This window comes from Capricornis sumatraensis, chromosome 16 (assembly GCF_032405125.1).
Source record: "Capricornis sumatraensis isolate serow.1 chromosome 16, serow.2, whole genome shotgun sequence".
In the NCBI taxonomy this organism is placed as follows: domain Eukaryota; kingdom Metazoa; phylum Chordata; class Mammalia; order Artiodactyla; family Bovidae; genus Capricornis; species Capricornis sumatraensis.
This window is the reverse complement of record NC_091084.1, coordinates 53,430,420-53,450,017: the sequence shown is the minus strand read 5'-3', so window position 1 is coordinate 53,450,017 and position 19,598 is coordinate 53,430,420. Positions and strand designations below refer to the sequence as shown.

At 57.5% G+C, this 19,598-nt stretch overlaps 1 protein-coding gene across 1 annotated transcript in view; it reads right to left on the bottom strand.

The window, feature by feature from the left end:
- Positions 1 to 16,362, bottom strand: part of ARHGEF17 (Rho guanine nucleotide exchange factor 17) — a 55,856-nt gene extending 39,494 nt beyond the window's left edge. The window contains exon 1 of the mRNA XM_068988773.1: positions 13,180 to 16,362. Coding sequence (XP_068844874.1) covers positions 13,180 to 16,362 — 3,183 coding nt within the window. The remainder of the gene's footprint in view (positions 1 to 13,179) is intronic.
- Positions 16,363 to 19,598: the final 3,236 nt, after the last annotated feature.

The window sequence follows — 19,598 nt, the reverse complement described above, 5'->3', positions numbered from 1 at the left end:
TGTATTGACTCCCACTTCACTGTCATTAAACCTTGCTCCAGGCGAGGTATGAGGGGTACTCAGGCTAGGTCCTCACTTTTGATGATCTGCCCAGATGTCTCTGTGGGGATAGAAGTCCGCTGGGGATTGTGCATGTGTGTGTGTGTGTGTGTCTGCATGCTGTGACTTCAGGCTGTGCTCACACTGGGGTGGATGGGGGTCTACAGTCAACTCCCACACCTCACGGGAACTATTGGTTTTATGTCCCCCATCCAGCCCGCAGGCTCTGCCAGGGCTCCTCTGCATCTCCAGGCGGAGCTCAGAGACCAACACTGGGTGTTTCTTCCCCAGCACACACGGCCCAGGCCTGGCCACGTAGAAGGTGGCCTGATGACAGAGGGGAAGGGGCCACAGTGCTGCCTGAGGACCAAGAATTAAACTCGTGGGACAGGGCTCAGGGCTAGGGCCCAGGGGGAGACAGGGCAGGAGGCTGGGGGTGGGGGAAGCAGTCTGGGCTGGCTGTGGGTCCGGGCCTCTCTGGGCTCTTTGTCCAAATATGGAAGGTTTTTTTGTCTCCATTTGAGTCACGCCGGCCATGGCCCAAGAGATCTGCTTCCCAGATACTGCAGGCGGGACTGCGCCAGCCCTGCCGGGCCTGCACTCCACCCCTGCCTGTGGCTCAGCTCGGCACCCTTCCCACCTCCTGGGCCTGAGCTTTCTCCAGCCCGGAGTCCAGTACCCACCTCTGCGGCTCTCGAGCACCCCGAGAAGGTCCCTGGGCCCAGGACAGGAGGAAACATTCCCTCTGCCTGCACATCACCCACTCGCACTCCCCAAGGACCTCTCCTATTCAACTGAGCCAGGCAACTAATACTTACTGAGCAACTACTATGTGCTAGTTCTGAGGACTAGGGCTGTGGACTGTGCGTCCCAGGGGCTCCCCATGCCCAGCGAAACCCACCCTTCTCCTTCCACATGCCCACCTTGGCGACGGCACCACCCCTCAACCCCGGTAGTCCTGAAATCCAGGAGCCCGAGTTATATTCACAGATTCTGGAACCAGACTGTCTGGGCTTGGATCCCAACTCCTAACTTGTGCCTCAGGTCCCTCATCTGAGAAACAGGGAAACAGCCCCTCCCCAAAGACAGGTCGTGAGGATTAAATGAGGGAATATGTGGAAAGGGCTCACACCAGTGGCCAGGCACATGGGAAGAACTTTCCAAGCTCTGTGGCTGTGACTAGTGACTTTCCACTCCCTCGCCTGCACCTTATTCAGGCAGGTGCTGGGGACTAGACATCCTCAGACATTCCATCACCTCCCTCCGGTTCTCTCTGCGTTAGACAAGGTTCTCTCCTCCATCTCCTGGAGGGAGGTCGGCCTCGATTCCTCACTCCCGAGCTCTGTGACCCGAGCTTGGTACCTTACTCACTCTGGGCCTCAGTGTCTAGTTTCCACCCTCATCCCCAGTCAGTTCGGGCTAGGGAAGCACCCTTTGCCCATCAGCCTGGTTGCTCAGGCCTGTGATCCCCAGGGCAGTGCCCACACAGGGCTGGCCACGGGTGGTGGGAAGAGCTCAGGGCAACCTGGGAATTCCCTGGGGGCAGCACCTGGCTCTCCTCCTCCTGCTTCCCCACTCCCTCCGTGTCATTTGTGTTCTGATGCCCCACCACATGCCTGGACCGGGAGGGCTTGCCACAGGTGGAGTCACCTGACGTGAACCAAGCACTGAGTCACAGGGTCAACTGGAGGCTCCACCCATTTCACAGCCCCCAAATTTTTTGAGACCTGTCTACCCCCATGAGTAGAGAGGAGCTGCAACAGCTGAGTCCTGAGTAGGGGAGGGGTCCTGACTCTCAGGCGAGGACGCTGAAGGAACATCACCCTATACAGGGCCCTCTTCCTGAGGCCTGGTCCTGGCCCGGCTGAGGCAGGGAGATGCAGAGGAGACAAGAGACAGAGGAGCAAGACCGCGGGAGGAGCACAGGATGAACAACAAACAGAAAGCCAGTGCCCACAGCGAGGAAAGGCCTGGGGTGAGCGGAAGAAAGAGGTGGAGGCAGGAGGAGGCCCTCCCAGCCCAGGCCCAGGGTCCAGGTGAAGAGGCGGGGCAAGTGGACGAGGAGCTCCGCGGCTCTGTCCTCCTCCTCCTCCTCCTTCAGCCTCTGGGCCAGGCCCAGACTATTTTTAGCCGGGGCTGAATTTAGCTGTTCCCTCGGAAATTCCTCACCCGCCCCAGGCAACGCCCCCGCTGGCCTTGGGGAGAAGCCTGGAAGCTCTGGTCCAGGCAGGAACAGAGAGGAGGGCCCAGAAGTAGCAGAGAGCTAGAAAGATACTTAGGCCTCTGATGAGGAAACTGAAGCTCAGGAGCAGGCCCCAAATCTGAGTTACTCTTCCCACAGCCTCTGCCCTCCTCTCCTCCAGGAAGGCCTCCAGGACTGCAGGGCCACAGAACAGCACCTGTCTTGGGGTTTATGACACAAACATCATGAGGATACTTTGTCTGCAACTACGGGACCCACTGTGAGCACTGCTGGCAAGGCTGTCTGCCTGTCTACCTACCAGTTCCTCTTCCCCCAGCTCCCGAGAGCCTGCAGAGTCCAGAGATCTTCTGGGCTCTGCCACCTCTGGGACCCCCACTTTACAGATGGGAAGACTGAAGCCAAGTTCCTTGTCTTGGGTCCTAGCCAGCCAGGGAGCACAGGCCTGCTCCTTTTCTTCTCACACGCTCCCCAACCAGGTTGCTCCCAGAGGGCTGGCTGGGGTGTAGCCTGGAGCTCTGCTGTTCTCTGGTGAACCCGCTGAGAAGCAGGGCGCTTCCACTGGAGCAAGAAGATCCGAACTCGGACAAAAAGCACATGGAACACGGAGGCAGGGACCCAAGCTGGCTCAGAGCTCCCTCGTCCCTCCAGAAATGCAGACGGAAGTTCTGCCCCAAGGCAGGAGGTTGATTCAGATGACCCTGCACCCTGTCCACTGCCTCATTCTCTAACTCCAGTAAGGAAGGCAGGCCCTACTCCCCCTACCCCAGCTTCGGACAGGGCCTCTGAATTTCAGTTTCAATTTTACCTCCAAATTATTGCCCTAGTAAGTTTCTCTCCACCCCTGTATCACCTGCTCCCATAAGCTCAGGTCTAACCTCCCTGCTCCCCAGTCCAGTCATCCCCCCATGAGCAGAGAATGCTTTTCAATGTGCCCATCTGGCACTCTTCCTCCTCCTCAGCTCCTTATCTTCCACGGCTCCCCACTGCCCACAGGACAAAGCCTCTGCGGTTTCACTCGGCCTTGAGGCTTTAAACCTGGCTCCTGCACACACAGCCCCTCCCCATGCGCTCTGGTCAGAGATCTCCCTGCCCTCTTGGCCCCAGACATACATCGAGGCTTCTCTTTCCTGCCTGGTTCAGCTCGATTCTCTAAAATGTCAAGGGACTATGTCCCTTGCCCCCTCAAGAATTCCCCAGCGTGGCCCCTTACATCCAGCTGTGAGGTGCACGGGCAGATGGCTGGGCCTGGTCCACTACTGTGTGGTTTTGGGCAAGACCCCTTCCCTCACTGTGCCTGCTTCCCTGCTGAATAATGCAGGGATGAGGAGTGATTAGAAGACACACTGGTTTCTAAGGGTCTTCTCGAGTAGGCCATCCCGGCATTAAAGGCCCTGTCCCTCTTCCTTCTCCTGCCTCCTGGTCTGCCAAGAAGCTGGACCTCTCACACCAGTCCTACCCCAGGGACACAGGGAGAGACAGACAGGGACAGTGAGGAACCAGGAGCAAGACTGCGGTGACATAGGCAGTCAAGAAAGATGGAGCCAGTAGGGTTTTCTGCGGGGGAGTGGGGGGAGTCCTTTCCTGTCCTCTGCCCCTTCCCTTCACATCTGCTCCTTGACCTCCAATGCCCTGTCCTGGGAAAGGACTGGATGTTTGTCCAAGGGGGCTTGGGGGAGGGGGGTCTCGGCAGTCCCAGGAGGCCAGGCTGTGGGGCTGGCTGGCAGCCAGGACCCCAGGCCTCCCTCCCTCCTGCTCCATGCTGCTCGGGGAGCAGGGCCTGCTCACCCCCTGGGAACCAATAAACAGGAAACAGACACCAACCTGGTGCTTGCTCCCTCAGCCTGGCCCCCACCATTACAGTCCCCCAACTGCTCTCCCACTGACCTAAGACTGCCCCGCTTCTCCCTGGCCCCAGAATCTCAGAACCAAGAAGTAATAATATCAAATGTATGAAAAAATTAAGTTAAAAGTTACGTCTTCTGCAGAAAAAAAAAAAAAAACAACTCAGACTCCTTCATCTTGAAACCACGAGATTCTGTGGTCTGAACTGGCAATCTCAGAAGTATACACTTTAAATCGGCCACAATTCTGAGAGCTTCCAGACCTGGGGTCATGGGCTGAGGATTCGTTCCATAAGTTTTCTCTTGGCCTTCACAGTAACTCCTTAGCATTCCCACTTTGTAGAGCAGGAAACTGTGGCTCAGAGCTGAGGGGCAATGGCTTGTTAGATGCCACCCAGCTGTGAGACAAGAGTCAGGTCTGAGATGTCAACCCTCATCTGTCTAACCCCAAAGCCCACCAGGCACATGGACCTCAGACTTCCCACCTTGAAGGGCCTCTCAGCCCAGGATGGGTAGCAGAGGGGATTGAGATCCACTTCACAGGCCAGTTCGAATGGGTCTGGGACCTCACTCTGCTCCGAGGCTGGGACTGGTGATGACAAAATGGGTGAGGGAGCGGGAGATAGGAGCCAGGTCAGTGGGCATTTGACTCCAGCTCACTGCCCAGCCCCTCTGCACACCTCCAAAGGCCCAGGCTGCTGGGTCACCCACCATACAGATGTAGCCAGGAACCCACACCCCCTCCTATCTAGAGCTCTGTCCTCTGCTTCACGGCTGGAAAGAGATGATGAGAACCTGAGCATTTTGGAATCAGGGTCTCTCAGGATCACAGAATCCTAGCATCTCAGTTACAAGGGGAGGAGCTAACATTTCTTGAGGAAACCCTCCTGGCATGATTTCATTCAATCTTAATCATAATCTTTCATGGAGTGAGGGGATAATTCACCCACTTTACAGATTCAGAGGGGTCTGAAAATGCTTGCCCTGGGTCCCAAAGCCAGCCTGAGAAGGGACACGGACCATGCTCCTTACCCTCCACGTGCCACCCTTCAGGGCCACCTCTGAGGCAGCACCTCGGCCCTTCGGGGCCTGACTCTGGTCCAACAGCACCAGGCTCTCTAATGCCCAACACAAAGCTCCCAGCACAGGGGGAGGGGTAGCTCCTGGCCATCTGCCCTGAGCCAGCCCAGAAGTGTGATTTCTACCCTAGATCCCACTCGTCTCTCTCTGCCCTGGCTCTACATTCTCCTGCCAATTGCCCTTCTTGGGAGCTACTTCATCCCAATTTTTAGGCAGCCACTCTAGAAGCCAAACCCATCCACAGGGGAACAGGCTCTTCTGTCCCTCTCCCACCAGAGCAGGGCTCAGCCACCCTCTGGACCCCATCCACATCAGCGGGCTAAGACCCTTGTTGAGAACCCCTGACAAGCAGGGATGATGTCCAAACTTTCCCTGTGTGTTCTTATTGCCCATCAAGGGCTCAACAAATGACTGTTGAATGAATGGATAAATGAAAGTGACAAATGATCAGGAAAAGAAATGAGTGCAGGATAAATGCAGGGGGCCTGCGTTCACCAGTTCTACCCGGTGACCAGCCCCTACTGGGGGCTCTGGCTTCCGGAAGTTGACAGCCTGACCCATCTGCCCACCTGTCAAAAGCAGAATAAAGGCCAAAGATGTCTGCATCTGAATCCCCAAGACCTGTGACTATGTAATCCTACATGGTCTGAATCCCCAGGACCTGAGAATACGTTATCCTACGTGGTCTGAATCCCCATGATCTGTGAATGTTATCCTACATGGCAAGAAGGACTTCGCAGATGTAATTACAGATTCTGAGAGGGGAATATCATCCTGGATGATCCAAACAGGCCCAGAGTAATGACAACGGTCCTTACAAGGGAGGGAGGAGGTTCAGTTCAGTGTGAGAGAGAGATCTGAAGACACTATGTTGTTGTTGTTGAGCCGCTCATTTGCGTCTCTTTGTGACCCCATGTACTATAGCCCGCCAAGCTCCTCTGTCCATGGGGTTTTCCCAGCAAGAATACTGGAGCAAGTTGCCATTTCCTACTCCAAGGGATCTTCCCAACCCAGAGATCGAACCCACATCTCATGTCTCCTGCGTTGGCAAGTGGATTCTTTACCACTGTGCCACCTGACAGTTTTGAGAATGGAGGAAGGGGCCATGAGCCAATAAGTGCCAACAGCCTCCAGTGATGGAAAAGACAAAGGGCAGTTTTCCCCTAAAGGTTTCCTGCTAACATCATAATTTTAGCTCAGTGAAGCCCATTTTTTCTGACCTCCAGAACTATAAAATAAGACTTGTATTAAGTCACTAAACACGTAGTAATTTGCTAAAGCAGCAATAGGAAACTAATATACCACCCATCTGCCAGCCTAGACCCTGGAATTAGCTCATGTTCCTCCCACCTCAGGTACCTCTGGAGACTCCCCTCTCCCCTTCTCCCTGCCCCGGGAGTGTTTCAGAGCTCCACAACGGCCCCAAACCCCAAAGAAAGTACTAGCACAACACAGCAGCAGCATCAACACTTCTGCGTGCAGGCCCCAGAGTGAGCCCCACGATCTGCCACAAGTGTGGGGGAGAGGCCCCCTCTATATGTGTGGAAGGGTGCAGAGCAGCAGCTGGTCGTAGGGAATAGGGTCCCTGGGGGCCAAGCCTGGGTGAGTTCCAGCCCCACTCTGAGCCTCAGTCTCCTCAGCAAGCTAAAGGGGACTGTGAATCCCACCCACCAGCACTTCAGTCTATTAATACAAGCTGGGATCCTACTAAGGACAGCTGCTACCTCTCCCAGCAGGAGAGGGAGTTCTTCCTAGTGCCCAAGACCATGAAGGAATCTACGGCTCAGAGAAGGGAAGGGACTTACTTAAGGCCACACAGCAGGAAAACGGAGAGGCCAAGCCTAGAACCCAGGTCTCCTGATGCCTAGTGCCAACCTTCACATGTCATACCACGACATCTCTCATGAGCCCCAAAGCTACTGGAGGGGGCTCAGACACCCTGGCTGGGGCCCTATAGGCCCCTGCCTGTGATGGGCTGGGGCTCAGTCTCGGCTCAGAGCATGGCGGCCTGGCAGTCTTCCTCTGCCTCTGTCCACCCCTGGAATGCCCCAGAGGCCCGGGGGTGGGGGTGGGGGTTGCCTGGAGGATCAACTCCCATGGTGGGGCATGGTTCTAACAGGCTGCTGCTTCCCAAGAGACCCAGCGCCCCCGTTTCAGGGCCTGCCAGCCAAGGCGCCAGGCTGCCTGGGCACGTTTCCCAATAAGTATGCCAGGGCTGCAAGCCTTTCTGGGAAACATGGGCTCCCCCTTCCCCCGCCCTACTACCATCATCCCTGCCAGCTCTGCTTAGTGGGGACTCTATGGGACCAACGTATGGCCTAGGAGTGAGGGCACTTTGGGCCCAATTCCATACTTGAATCCCAGGACTGGGGCAAGTCTCTGTCCACCCTGGGCCTGCTTCATCTATGTACTGGGATGCCCCCCTAGCATCCCAGAAGGGAGGTGGGGACAGCACTGCCTGTGGGTGGCGCGAGCTCCCTGTCTGAGGTAACACGCAAGCTGGAGCTGACAGGTGTCACAGCGGCTGCAGAGGAGCCACCAGTGGGATAAGGCACTGTCACCTGCCTCACTGGGGCCCTGAGAACCTCCACCCTCCTAGCCTTTGAGCCACACCAACAGAGGTCTACAGGGGCGTCTGGTGCAGCCTACAGCTCCAGTTGACCCTGGGGGCTTTGTCAATCTCCCCCTCCCCACTCTAAGTGACCCCTTACAGCCACAAGGAGCTGCAGCAGAAACCCCCTACTCTGTTGCCTCTGCCCCAGCCCAAGCCCCTGGTATCTCTTACCCAGACTGTTCCAGTGGCCTCTTGATGCCCCCTCCCCTGGGCCTCTGTAGTCTACCCCCATAGACTAGCTAGAGCAGACCTGTGAAAGCCTAAGTCAGATTAGGTCACTACTCTAACTCAGAACCTCAAAATATGGCCTGCTGTCTCACCTCAAGTAAACACGGAAGACCTCCTATTCGTCTCTGAAATCTACCTCATCTGGCCCCAGCCCACTTGCACCCTCCCTTAACTCTGACCTTATCTCCTACTTAACTCCATTCACACTGTCTTCTTGACTTTTACCCCAAGGCCTTTGCACTTGCTGTTTCTCTCTTCCCCAAAAGACAGCCGACTGTCTTGCTCCCCGCCAAGCCTCTGCTCTCCAATCTCACCTCCTCAGTGAGACCTTATTCAGATTTCTTAATTTAATATATCCCTCCCCCAACCTTGTCAACCTCTAGTCCCTTATCCTGGTTTCTTGTGCTTCCCAGCCCTCATCTCTCTCCAAAGCACAAGGCACCCATTTACAGACAGGTCTCCTCACTAGTCTGGAAACTCCATGAGGTCAGGCCTTTGTTTTGTTTGCAGCTGTATCCCAGGGCCTAGAAGAGTGCCCGAGTGTCCAGGGGTTCAGTAAGCATTTGTTGCAAGGATGAATGCATTGCCTTATCAAAGCTCACCCAAGTCTCTGAAACAAACTCCTGGGACACACAGTTTAATCTGTTCTTTCCTACCTATTAGCCTCTGCCCATGCTGTGCCCTCCTCCTAGAACCTCTCCCTTTCTTCTCTGGACATTCAGAGACGAGCTCAAGACAGAGCTTCCTCCAGGGAGCATCTCCTGCCAGCACCCAGGCCAGTCCCTCAACATCCCACAGCCCCTTCCAGTCAGCTACTAGATCCTGAATTCTCTGAGTGCTTCGGCAGCCTGGCGGTGCCTCCACCCCACTGCGGGGCAGCACGTGTAGCCTGAGAGATCACAGATGGGCGGGAAGGAAGCAGCAGGGGCAAGTCCTGGCACTGGGAGGGGGCTGGGGACAGGATTAGCAGCAGCTTCCCAGCCTCCCAAATCCAGCTGGTCCTGAAAATTCAGGGCTGGAAAATGTCAGACGCAACTCTGGTCCATCCCCCAGCTCTTCCCGGTGGTGGGGGGAGGACGACCCATTCCTGGGCCACACTCCCCTAACAGCCCAGGACCCTTAGAAAGTACTGGGGGTCGGGGGGAAGACAGGGAATAAACAGACGAAAGGGACAGCCCTCTGCCTGTCCTCCCCTTCCCAACCTCCTCCTCCTGGGTGACAAGACATTTAATTATAGATATTTGGTACTGCTCAGAATTCCAAATGTCCTAATCACCTCCCCTCCCAGGGCCAGTTTCCATGGAAAAATCAGAGTGAAGAGCCAAGGAGGGAAAAGAGAGAACCCCCACCCCGTGGGTTCCCTGCCAAGGAGAGACAGAGAGAAGAAAGGTGACAAAGAGCTGTAGCCAGGCAGTCCTCTGCAAGGTAGGGAGCTGGCTGGGCAAGAGGGGGATAGGGGCCATGTCTGCTGGGGGCAGGGGGTGCAGGCAAGGTCAGGCTGGTGCATGAGCCCAGCTCTGCCCTGCCATACTAGGTGACCTTAAAGTCAGCGTTCTCCTTTCTGAGTCTTGAAGTTCTTCCCACCACAAACCCTGGCCCCAGAGCATTAAATAACTACCATCAAAGTGTTCAGACAGTTGGGTGTGCAGTAAAGGCCCCCACTAACCCCTGACCCTATCCCATTACTCAGATGGCAGGCCAATTCCATCGAGAAAAGAGACAGGGACCCTTAGGCCCCTTTACTTCCAAAACACTGACATTCTAGGATTCAGTGGGAATCTAAGACCCTGCAATTCTAAGAATTCAGCCTTATGAGATTCTGACAGCTTTCATCTTTGAAGACTGAAACATTCAGAGTCTGGCATATGGTCGTGGTAGTTTAGTTGCTAAGTCATATCTGACTCTTGCAACCCCATGGGCTGTAGCCGCCAGGTTCCTCTGTCCATGGAATTTCCCAGGCAAGAATACTGGAGCGGGTTGACATTTCCTTCTCCAGGGGATCTTCCTGACCCAGGGATCGAACCCGCCTCTCCTGCATTGGCAGGCAGATTCTTTATTGTATGTACTTGATAAATGTCAGTCGCTGTTACTGCCATTTCAATATGCTAAAGTTCTCTGAGTCCATCCATCTGATTCTGAGACACAAGCCACTTCATGTTTCTGGACTAGAGTTGCCAATTCTCTCAAATGGGTATCAGGTACTTGAGGACAGAAGGTTGGATCAACTCTGTACTTTAGGGCCAGGACAGGGAAGCCTTGGGATGAAAAACTGCTGATCTTCCAGGTTACTGTGGACCTAAGTGGAAATGACAGGCATGTGGGAGGGGGCAGGGCAGAAATGCTCTACAGCTGGGCCTCCTCCACCCAGTACATCTGCAAGCAAGTGTTCATGGAAAGTGACCATGAGTGATCCCTTATTCCCTGAGCTCCTAGGTCCTTACAGCTGTTGCATAGAGCTGCCTTTCTCTCCCTTCCAGCCATATCCTGACTCCTTCTGTTTCCCTTGACCACCCTACAGGCTGAGTCCATCCTATAGACTTTCAAAGACCAGGCAGTCTAACCACCCACTGTACAGATGGGAAAACTGTGAAACCCAAGACGACTCTGCTCAGGTCTCAGCAGAGCTGGGCCTGGTACCAGGCTTCCTGCTCCCAAAAGCGGAGGCAGCACCAACCAGAGGGTAGAAACAGACTTTGGGGTGGGAGAGACCTGACTTTGAGGGGCTCCTTGCAGCCCAAGGGTGGGGTAGGAGCCCCCTCCGTTCCCGGAGCCTCTCCTGCCAGCCCCCTGGTTGGGCTCACACTGGTTTCTGCCTCATTAGCAAAGAGCGACAGCCTCTTCCCTTTTTATTCTGGAGCCCACACCACACCATCTCCACCCACAGCCCAGGGAGCGTGACTGGAACCCCAGGCCTGAAACAAAGGGACCTTGTCTCCTCCACAGAGGCCAGAAGGAGGGCTGGACAACTGCTCCCCATCTTCCTGGAGCCAGAAGGAACGGGACAGCAGGAGGGATTCAGGCTAGCAGATGGGAGAACTTCCAGGCTTTATGAGTGAGTTGGGAGTCAGGGGATGGTGAATCTCTTTTGAGCTGACTGAAAAGGTTATACTGAGGTTATACTGGTTATACTGAGGCCAGAATGCCCAGTCCTGTGCTCAGAAAGCAGTAGGGCGCAGGGAGGAGAGGCCAAGGCTGGTCACTGAGAAGCAGCTGGGACAGTGAACCCTGTTTTCTTCCCCTTTCTCCTGCCCCCAGTAAGGGCGTGATCATACCACCCACGCGCAGTATATACAAGCCTGCCAGGTAGAGATCATTACTTACAGAAGGCGAAGGTGAGGCAAAAATCAGGGACGCGATTGACCCTAGGCCACACAGGGATCTGGAGCCTGGGCTCAAATGCTGCTCTTCCAATGACAGACTCACCAGTTCTCTAAGGGGTAAGAGGGCCTGGAGAGAGAAGGGGACTGGAGCGAGCAAAGGCTTGGAGGCTGGAGAGAGCCTCCACTGAGCACAGGGAGAAGCCTGTGCTATGAGCAGGTATGTCCCACCTCATACCCCACTAGGGGCAGCATGGGGCGTGTGGGGCGCTGAGGGGGGTTAAGCTTCTCCCTGAGATCAGGCAGAGGAGGGGGACAACGTGATGAGAGTAAACCTGGAGTCAATTCCGCAAAAACTCCCACCTCCTCTCACTGCCTTTTCTTAGGAGGAGGGCCCCCTCCCCACAGTCTCCCCAAGTCCCTCGATTCACTCCCCTAACTTACTCCTCAAGGCTCCCAGAGGAGACAATTATATGGGAAAAGTATCTGGGGAGGGGGTCCCTAGCAGGAGCTGCCCCTGCTGTCATCCCTCCCCACCCCGACAAAGACAACAGGCACCTGAGCTCTGAGCTCTACCAAGCTCTGAGAAGGAAGGACAGGTCCCAAATGTTCCCTCTCCCTGCCCACTGACTGCAGCCTCTGAGACACCAGAGCCAGGACTAGGAAAAACTAGAGACGGGGGAGAAACAGAGAGCGAGAGAGTTCAGAGGGGGCCGTGAGAGCACTGAGAACCGGCAGGGACCAAATTAGTCCAAGGTTTAGGGTTTTTAGGTTCCTCACTCTGCAGGGAACACAGTGGATGTGTGAGCCATGGTTGAAATAACCCCAGGCCATCTCCACTCCAGACTCAAAGCCAGAGCCTCAAATCTAGCTTCCATCTGAGATGCCAGGCCATCAAACTGCCTAGAACCAATGTGAACCCAACAGCCCAAACTCCAGAAACAGCTAAAGACAGAAGGCAGAGAGGAGGTCTCTGGGAGAATGAGTCCCAGCCCCTGGGGTCTGGCAGAGGAAGGAGGAAGCATCTCAGAATCATCAGAAAGGGGGAGCGGGGAGAAGATACAAGCCTGCACGATGAGGGACAAGTGCTCCCAAGTCTTGTCTGCTGACAGCCCTTCCACTGACCCTGCCCTCCCCGAGAGGTCCTCATTCTAACTGGAGGAGGCTTTGGCAGATTTCAGGTCCAAAGAGTGTGCCAAGCCACAGACACCCCACAAATCTGTATAGCACAGCTGGAAGGAGATAGAGGCACCACCTTGTCCAAAACCCCCGATTTTTACGGATGGGGAGGTTTAGTTACAGAGAAAAGCCAGGGCTGCCAATGTACCTTATGAAGCCCTCTCCACTTTATGGAGATAAAGTCATGCCTTGTACCTCTTCAATTCTCCCAGGCCCAGGCTCAGACCCAGATTTTGATCTACCACAGGCAAGCAACATGACGAAGGGCAAACCCATGTCATCTGTGGGCCTCCAAACAGGAGGTCAGCAAGGCACTTGAGAAAGTTCCACCACCCTCACAGCTCCTCATGTATTGATAAAAAACCAGATATGAATCTATAAAACTATTCCCTGAAAAATATATAAAGGACCAGATTAGAACCCTTTGTAATTATCACCCAGAGTACGCTGGAGCACGTAAGAACCTCTGACGTTAGCACCAGCAGAAGCCTCTGGGGCCTGAGTAGACAGGAGCCATGTGTCATTAACACTCTTAAAACCACCTGGGCACTTCCAGGACCTGAGAAGCTCCCTCACACCTGGGCACCTGCCCAATGAGCACACTCAAGAGACTCCTGCAGAAGTCATATCCACGGCCCTCCTTCAGCCCCGCCCCGAAGGCCCCCCACTAAGACTCACCACTTGCGGCTTGCTGTAGCACTTGCTGGCTGGGGCAGGCTCATCTGGAGCCCGGGCTGCCTCAGGGGGCTTGACCTCCGCAGACAGTGGTGCGGTCGGAGTCAGGCAGGGCATATCCACGGGCACTGGGGCGGGGACCCCACTGGAGTGGAGGGTCAGCATGTACTGCTTAGTGACGTCCTCAAGAGATGGTGCCTGCATCGTGGGGTGGGCTTTGGCAGGGAAGCCCATGGGCTCTGGCACAGCCACAGGGGGGCCAACGGAAGTCGGTGTCTCAGGAACCATGATGGGTGTGAAGGTGGCAGGCACACTGGCATGGCGAACGTGTTTGGAGGAGGGTCGGGCCAGAGACGGGCTGCCAGCCTGGTCCTGACTGCCCTCCTCTCTTGAGAGCTCCTGATGACTGCTCCGGGCTGGGCGCTTCTTGGAACCACGGCGAATGAGCCGTGGGGACAGAATGTTAGCAAGTTTTGGGTCAAGGTGGAAGTCATGATGGGCAGTGGAAGAGGCAGGTGGGGCCTCAGGTAGGGCCCTCTCAGACTGTGCCCGGCCCCTGGCAGGACTGGGCTCTTCTGGTTCTGCCTGCCTCTCAACCAGGATGGGCTCACTGCTAGACGGAGGCAACATGGGCTCGACCTCTCTGATGGGCTCCCCGCCAGGACCCTCGAATCCAGGCCCAGCCAGCTCCCCACGGCGGCTGGGGTCACTCAGAGATTTCTTCTTGGGGGCTTTGCCAGCAACCCTGTCATCCACCACACACCCTAAGGCACCTGGCCCCTGAACAATGCTCTGAATAACCTCGGGGTATCCCTTGCTCTCTTCACTGCCTACAGACCAGTCACTGTGGCCACTGGTCAAGCCCTCGTCCACAGCTGGGGCTGTCGGAAGCCCTGTCTTGGGGCTCAGTGAACCCAGGAGGTTGCTATCCACAGAGAACCCAGAAGGCTCCTCAGAGGTGGTGGCCCGGTGGCGCTGTGGAATTGGGTCACTCAGAGACCGGTAGGCCTCACCTGCCTCCCCATTGCTCAGTTCAGTCCCACCAGGGCCTGAAGGTGGGATTTTGCGTCTGCGGCGGAGGGCACCAGGTGTGGGAGGGGTATCAGGGGACACCAGGGCCCACCCTCCCAGACTCTCTTCAGCCCCAGGGCCATGGTGGTTGATCTGGGCTGAGGACGAGGAGAGGGGTCGCCAAACTCCTGCGGGACTCAGGCTGCGAAATGCTAAAACGGAAGGCTCAGGGTCCGCTCCAATGCCCTCATCTGTCAGACTCGACTCAGGGCCGGAGAGTTCTTCTTGAGACCGCTGCCCTCCGGTCACGTCTCCTGCCCAGTCAGGACTCCCAGGGGGGACATCACTGCCATCATCCTGCTGGGCACCCATGCGCTGGATCTTCTCAAACACCTGACGGGCCTCTTGAACATACTGATCCTGGATGACGAGGGGCAGTGGGTCCTCCTCAGCACCTGGGCCTGCCAGCAGGAGTTCAGAGGAGCTGGGCTTCAGGACACCAGCGCGGGATAGGCGGCGGGCCATGGGCTTCTCAGAGCAGGTAAAGGACTTTGCCCTTCGGAGGGTGGCCGTCAAGTCCTTCAGTGTGGGGCGGGTGCCAGATGATGCTGGGGCTGGGGCGGGCATGGGCCCAAGTTGCCCCACCGAGCTATCTGCTGATGGTGAATCTCTGCCATCTACCGGGCCACTTCCAAGGTCTCCAGGTCGCCCACCAGGCTTTCGGACCCTCAGCTCTGAAAGGTCTGAACGTAGGAAACTGAGCAGCGTCAGGGTCTCCGAGGCAATATCCGGATTCGACAGGGACTTCCGTTGCCGGCTCTTGTCCAGGTCCAGTCCTCCATCCCGCGATACCCTCGTGTTGCCCACAGGTCCCTTGGTGCGGCTTCGCACCTGGGGCCTGACGAGCCCTTCCCCGGCTCCAAAGCTGGGGGAGCGATACACGCCCCAGTTCCCAGAACCCCGGCTGGCCCACAGCTCCTCATCCTTGAGAGTCTCTGTGCTGGAATAACGGCTGCTACCGCGGGAGCCTGCAGGGCTGGCCAGGTACGCGGGAAAGCTCACCTTGGCCACGCGGAACGTCCCCCCCACAGTGTCTGACAAGGGCCGAAGTCCTTCCTGGGGACCTGGAACACAGGGAGGAGAGCCAGCACCCCACTCCTGGGGTCCTTCCTCGCTAGGAGCTCTTGGAGGAGTTGGGGGATCGGGGCTCCCAGATCCCCCTGCCGAGTCCATGCTGCTCGGATTTAACCCATAACTGTCTGGCCTACAGTCTTTATCCAAAGAGGAGCTTCCAGCCCTGGGTCCCGTCCTCCCTCCCCGGCAGTGGCCACCCTCACCGTCTTGGTCCTCGTCACTGCCCGAGGAGTGGCCGCCGTGGTAGGCCGGACTCTGCGCCCCGGGCAGCGGCGGCGGCGAGCCCTCCTCTTCCTCCTCGCTGGAGCTGGCAGCCCGGCTGCGGCTGACAGGATAGGAGGAAGCGATGGAGGAGGAGGAGGCCCGGGCCCAGGCCTGCGGTTGGGAGAAGCTATGCCAAGAATGTAAACCATCCGCCGGACGCTGCGCTCGCTCCTGTTGCTGCCGCCGCCTCCTCCCCTCGGTCCCCGGGCCGGGCAGCGGCCGCGCCGTACGCAGGCCCGCCAAAGGGAAGCACGTCCGAGGAGGTGGCGTCGGGGGCTGCCGGGGTTCCCGGGTCGCGGGCTCCCACGCGGCCCCGTCAGGGCTGGGCGTCCCCGAGGCCTCTGAGTCGGCACTGGGCCGCCTGGAGCCAGGGCCCCCGAAGAGCTTGCGCATCTCTGTGACGCTGGGCCAGGCTCCGCGCGCGGCTCCCTCTGCTGCTTCTTCTGCTGCCGCCGGGGAGACGCCCCCGTCTCGGGCCCCGGTGGAGCTGTCGTCCAGACGCTGTGCGTCGAAGCGCCGGGAGAGCTGGCGCACCGACGGCGAGAGGCTGCGGAGCGGGCGCGGCTGCGCGGGGGCGGCCGGGGGCCCCGACGCCAGCTTGGACACGCGCCGGGAGGGCTGGGCCGGGACGGCCGCGACCGGTCGGCACGAGGAGCGGCGCCGCAGTCCCGGAGCGTCCGTGGCCTCTTCCCTCTGCCCGGGCCCGCCGCTCCAGCGCTCCAGGAGCTTGAACGAGACGCTGCGATATAGCTGGGGCCGGGGAGCCCCGTCCGCCATGGTGGCGGGACTCACTCTGGGGGGGCTGGCCTCGGGGAGCCGCGGCCAACCCCCCCTGCGCCCCCGTCCCGAAGAAGCGCAGCGGCCGGGGTCCCAAAGCCGGGGTCTCGCAAGTCGCAGTGCGAGGCAGTTAGCGGGGTAAGGGTGCAGAGACCCAAGCAGAGGTTTAGCTGCGGCGGCTCAAGTTTCTGGGCGCGCGGGCCGCCTCGGCTCCATCCCGCGCGACCCCTCCCGCCTCAGCGTCGACTCCTGGGCCCAGCCCCCGCCTCGCCCGGTGCGGCCCGGAGCATCTTGGCCCGACCCGGTCCCGGCAGGATCCCGACGCTCCGTTCCTCGGCGCTGCGCCCCCTCCTCAGCCGGCCGGCCTGCCTCTCCTCGAGCTTCTGCTCCCGCTCCCTCCCTCTGAGCTGCTCTCTCCTAGCTCCCTTTTGTTGCAAATAAACTTTGTGGCAGAGGAAAGGGGGTGGGGGGCGGGGCCTCGCGCCCAAAAGAGGGGGTGGGCTCCGGGAGCGCGCTAGGCTGGGAATCGGGAGTTGTGGGGGGTGGGGAGGGGAGGGAATCGGGGAGGAGCCGACAGATCGCTGGAGCAGAGGCTGACTGAAGCAGCCCTCCAGATGAGCCCCTTGGGAGCTCGGCGGGCAGAGCTACCCCGCCCCAGCACTCGCTGCAACACGAATCGTCCGAGTGTGGTCAGCTCCACGGGCATACAGTCAGGGTGGCGCACCTACTGCCTTCGGGCAGAAACGCCTCCTGCTCCAGGGACCCTCAACATGGCAACCTCAGACCCACAAACACCACTGACACAGGTACTCTGAGAAACACTGCCAGCCGAGAGACCCGCCACCAGGGGGAGCAGTGCGCGCCTCAGGCCAACCTGGGCGCTCGCTGCTCCCCGTCCCGCCCCTTTACCCCGCCCAGGCCACGCCTCCTACCAGGTCTTTCACGGCGAATCCCATTGTAACTGCGACCGGGTCCCGCCCCTGGCACCCCCAAACGCCCCGCCCCTCCCACCTCTGTAGCCAATCCAGTTCTGACCGCCCCCCCCAATCCTCCCCCAGCAGCTTCAGGAGCCCCACCCTTTGTGACTACGCCCCCACGCTTCCAGAGGCCCGCCCTGCGCCCCCTTGCCCCCTCCTTCTCCGGCGGCAATCTGGGGTACGCGGTTCTTGCGCCCTCTTCTGGCCGGTTTTCCCCAGTCCCCCCACGTGGAACCTTGACCGAGTAAAGCAACACCCACCACAAAAAGACCCCGAGAATTGGTTAAGACTTCACTTCCTTTACTTCCTTCTTGTCGTTACCTAGTCCTTTCAGGAGCCAATTTACCACTGCCAAACCTACACTCTTACCTGAGGCCGATCTGCCCCGACCTCCCCCTCCCCCCCCCCCCCCCCCCCCCCCCGCCCCACACCATAGGCAAGGTGTGGGTGGCTTCTACTGTTTCACTCCGCCCCTTGAAGGTGGATCTCACTGTGCCTTCTCTATGGGTCATGAAGGCGAAGTAACTTTGACCAGTGTCAAAGTCAGGAAATGGTAGCTCCTGGCAAATTCAGGATGCCAATGGCAATGGCAATGGCAAATTCAGATTTCAGGAGCTTCAAACACCATGCTCCTCCAGACGACCTTTGCTAATTCCAGATCCCTGATGAGCCCTCAGCAGTATTGTCCTCCTTGGGCCTAGGTTCTGCCTTCCCAGAAAGAGAGGATACTCATGTTCCCCTTAGCCCAAGAGGACTGTGGCTGCCATCAACCCCCTCCACCCCCAAACACACACCCCTGACCCCGTGCGTCCAGATGAGTAGGCATGGCTGGACATAGCGTAGGGTGGTAGACACTCAGGGATTGCCTGACTACCTCATGAGACTGGGAGGACCTCGGGGCCCTGCTAGCTGCTTCCCTTGGATTACGGGAAATGGCTGTAGGGAGAAAGCTCTTCCCCTTTGAGTTGAGACCAGTCTCTGGTAAATCCCTCACCTCAGCCTTGCCTCAGCCCTGCCTCAAAGCGGCCAGCGTATCTCTCCCTCTTCAACGGGAAATTGATAGTAAGGAAGAGACCTCTGCCTGGCCTATTACCTCTCTGCCTTTTCCTTGCTGTGTAACGTTGGGTAAATCCTTCACCTCCCTGGGCCTTGTCTGAAAAGTATGGAGTGGGCTTAAGCTTCCCCTGGCGTGCCTTTCTCTGTCTCTGTTTGAAATCAGACTCTTGTTTCCTGTACATTGTTTTCTCTCTACTCTTTTGAGGAAATTTTGGTATGGTGCGGGGATCATCTTCCTGGAAGTCACTGCTCCTCTCCAATAATAATGATGGCCCCTGCCATCTGAAATTTGTGATTTTAGTTTTTTAGACTTCATTTTTGTGTATTTATTCACCTATTTTTGGCCGCACTGGGTCTGTGCTGCTGCTTGCGGGCTTTCTCTCGGCGCAGTGAGTGGGGGCTCCTCGCTAGTTGTGGTGTGTGGGCCCCTACTGCTGTGGCTCCTTTGTTGCGGGAGCACGGGCTCTGGGGCACATGGGCTTCAGTAGCTGGTCGAGGGATCAACAGTTGCGACTTGCAGGCTTGTTGGCCCACGGCATGTGAAATCTTCCTGGACCGGGTGTTGAATCCATGTCGCCTGCATTGGCACGTGGATTCTTAACCACTGGACCACCACGGAAGTCCTGAAATTTGTAACTTTCCAAGTTCTTTCACACCTGGTCCTGTTTTGTCTTCACATCACTTCTGGATTCGAGGATAGAGGTTTTTATTCCCAAATCACAGATGAGGAAGCTGATGGAAAGGAGCAGAGACTCAGGTCACAGGTTCCAGCACCGTGCAGCTTGGCCTTGAGATGTCCATGGAGCACTCATGAGATGCTGGGAGCAGGCAAGCCATTCTCTGATTGGTGCACTTCCCACTGGGTGGAGGCCCAGTTTAGATCCTTAAATACCCTCCCTCTCCACCAAGGGGATTCCTGGTCCAAAGGCTCTAGCCAGCCCACCTCAGTACTGGAATGGGGTGCCATTTCCTCCTCTGGGGGCTCTTCCCGACCCAGGGATGGAACCCACATCTCTTGGGTCTCCTGCATTGTTCTTTACCACTGGCATCACCTGGGAAGCCCCCTAGGAGACTGTGCCTAACTAAAAATGATTTGACATTATAGTTGGCACAATGTCCTCGGGGTCCCCACTCACTAGGACTGGGTGGGGCAAGTAGGCACTTGGAAGGCAGGTGAAGAGAGGAAAGGGGAGGGGAGGGAGG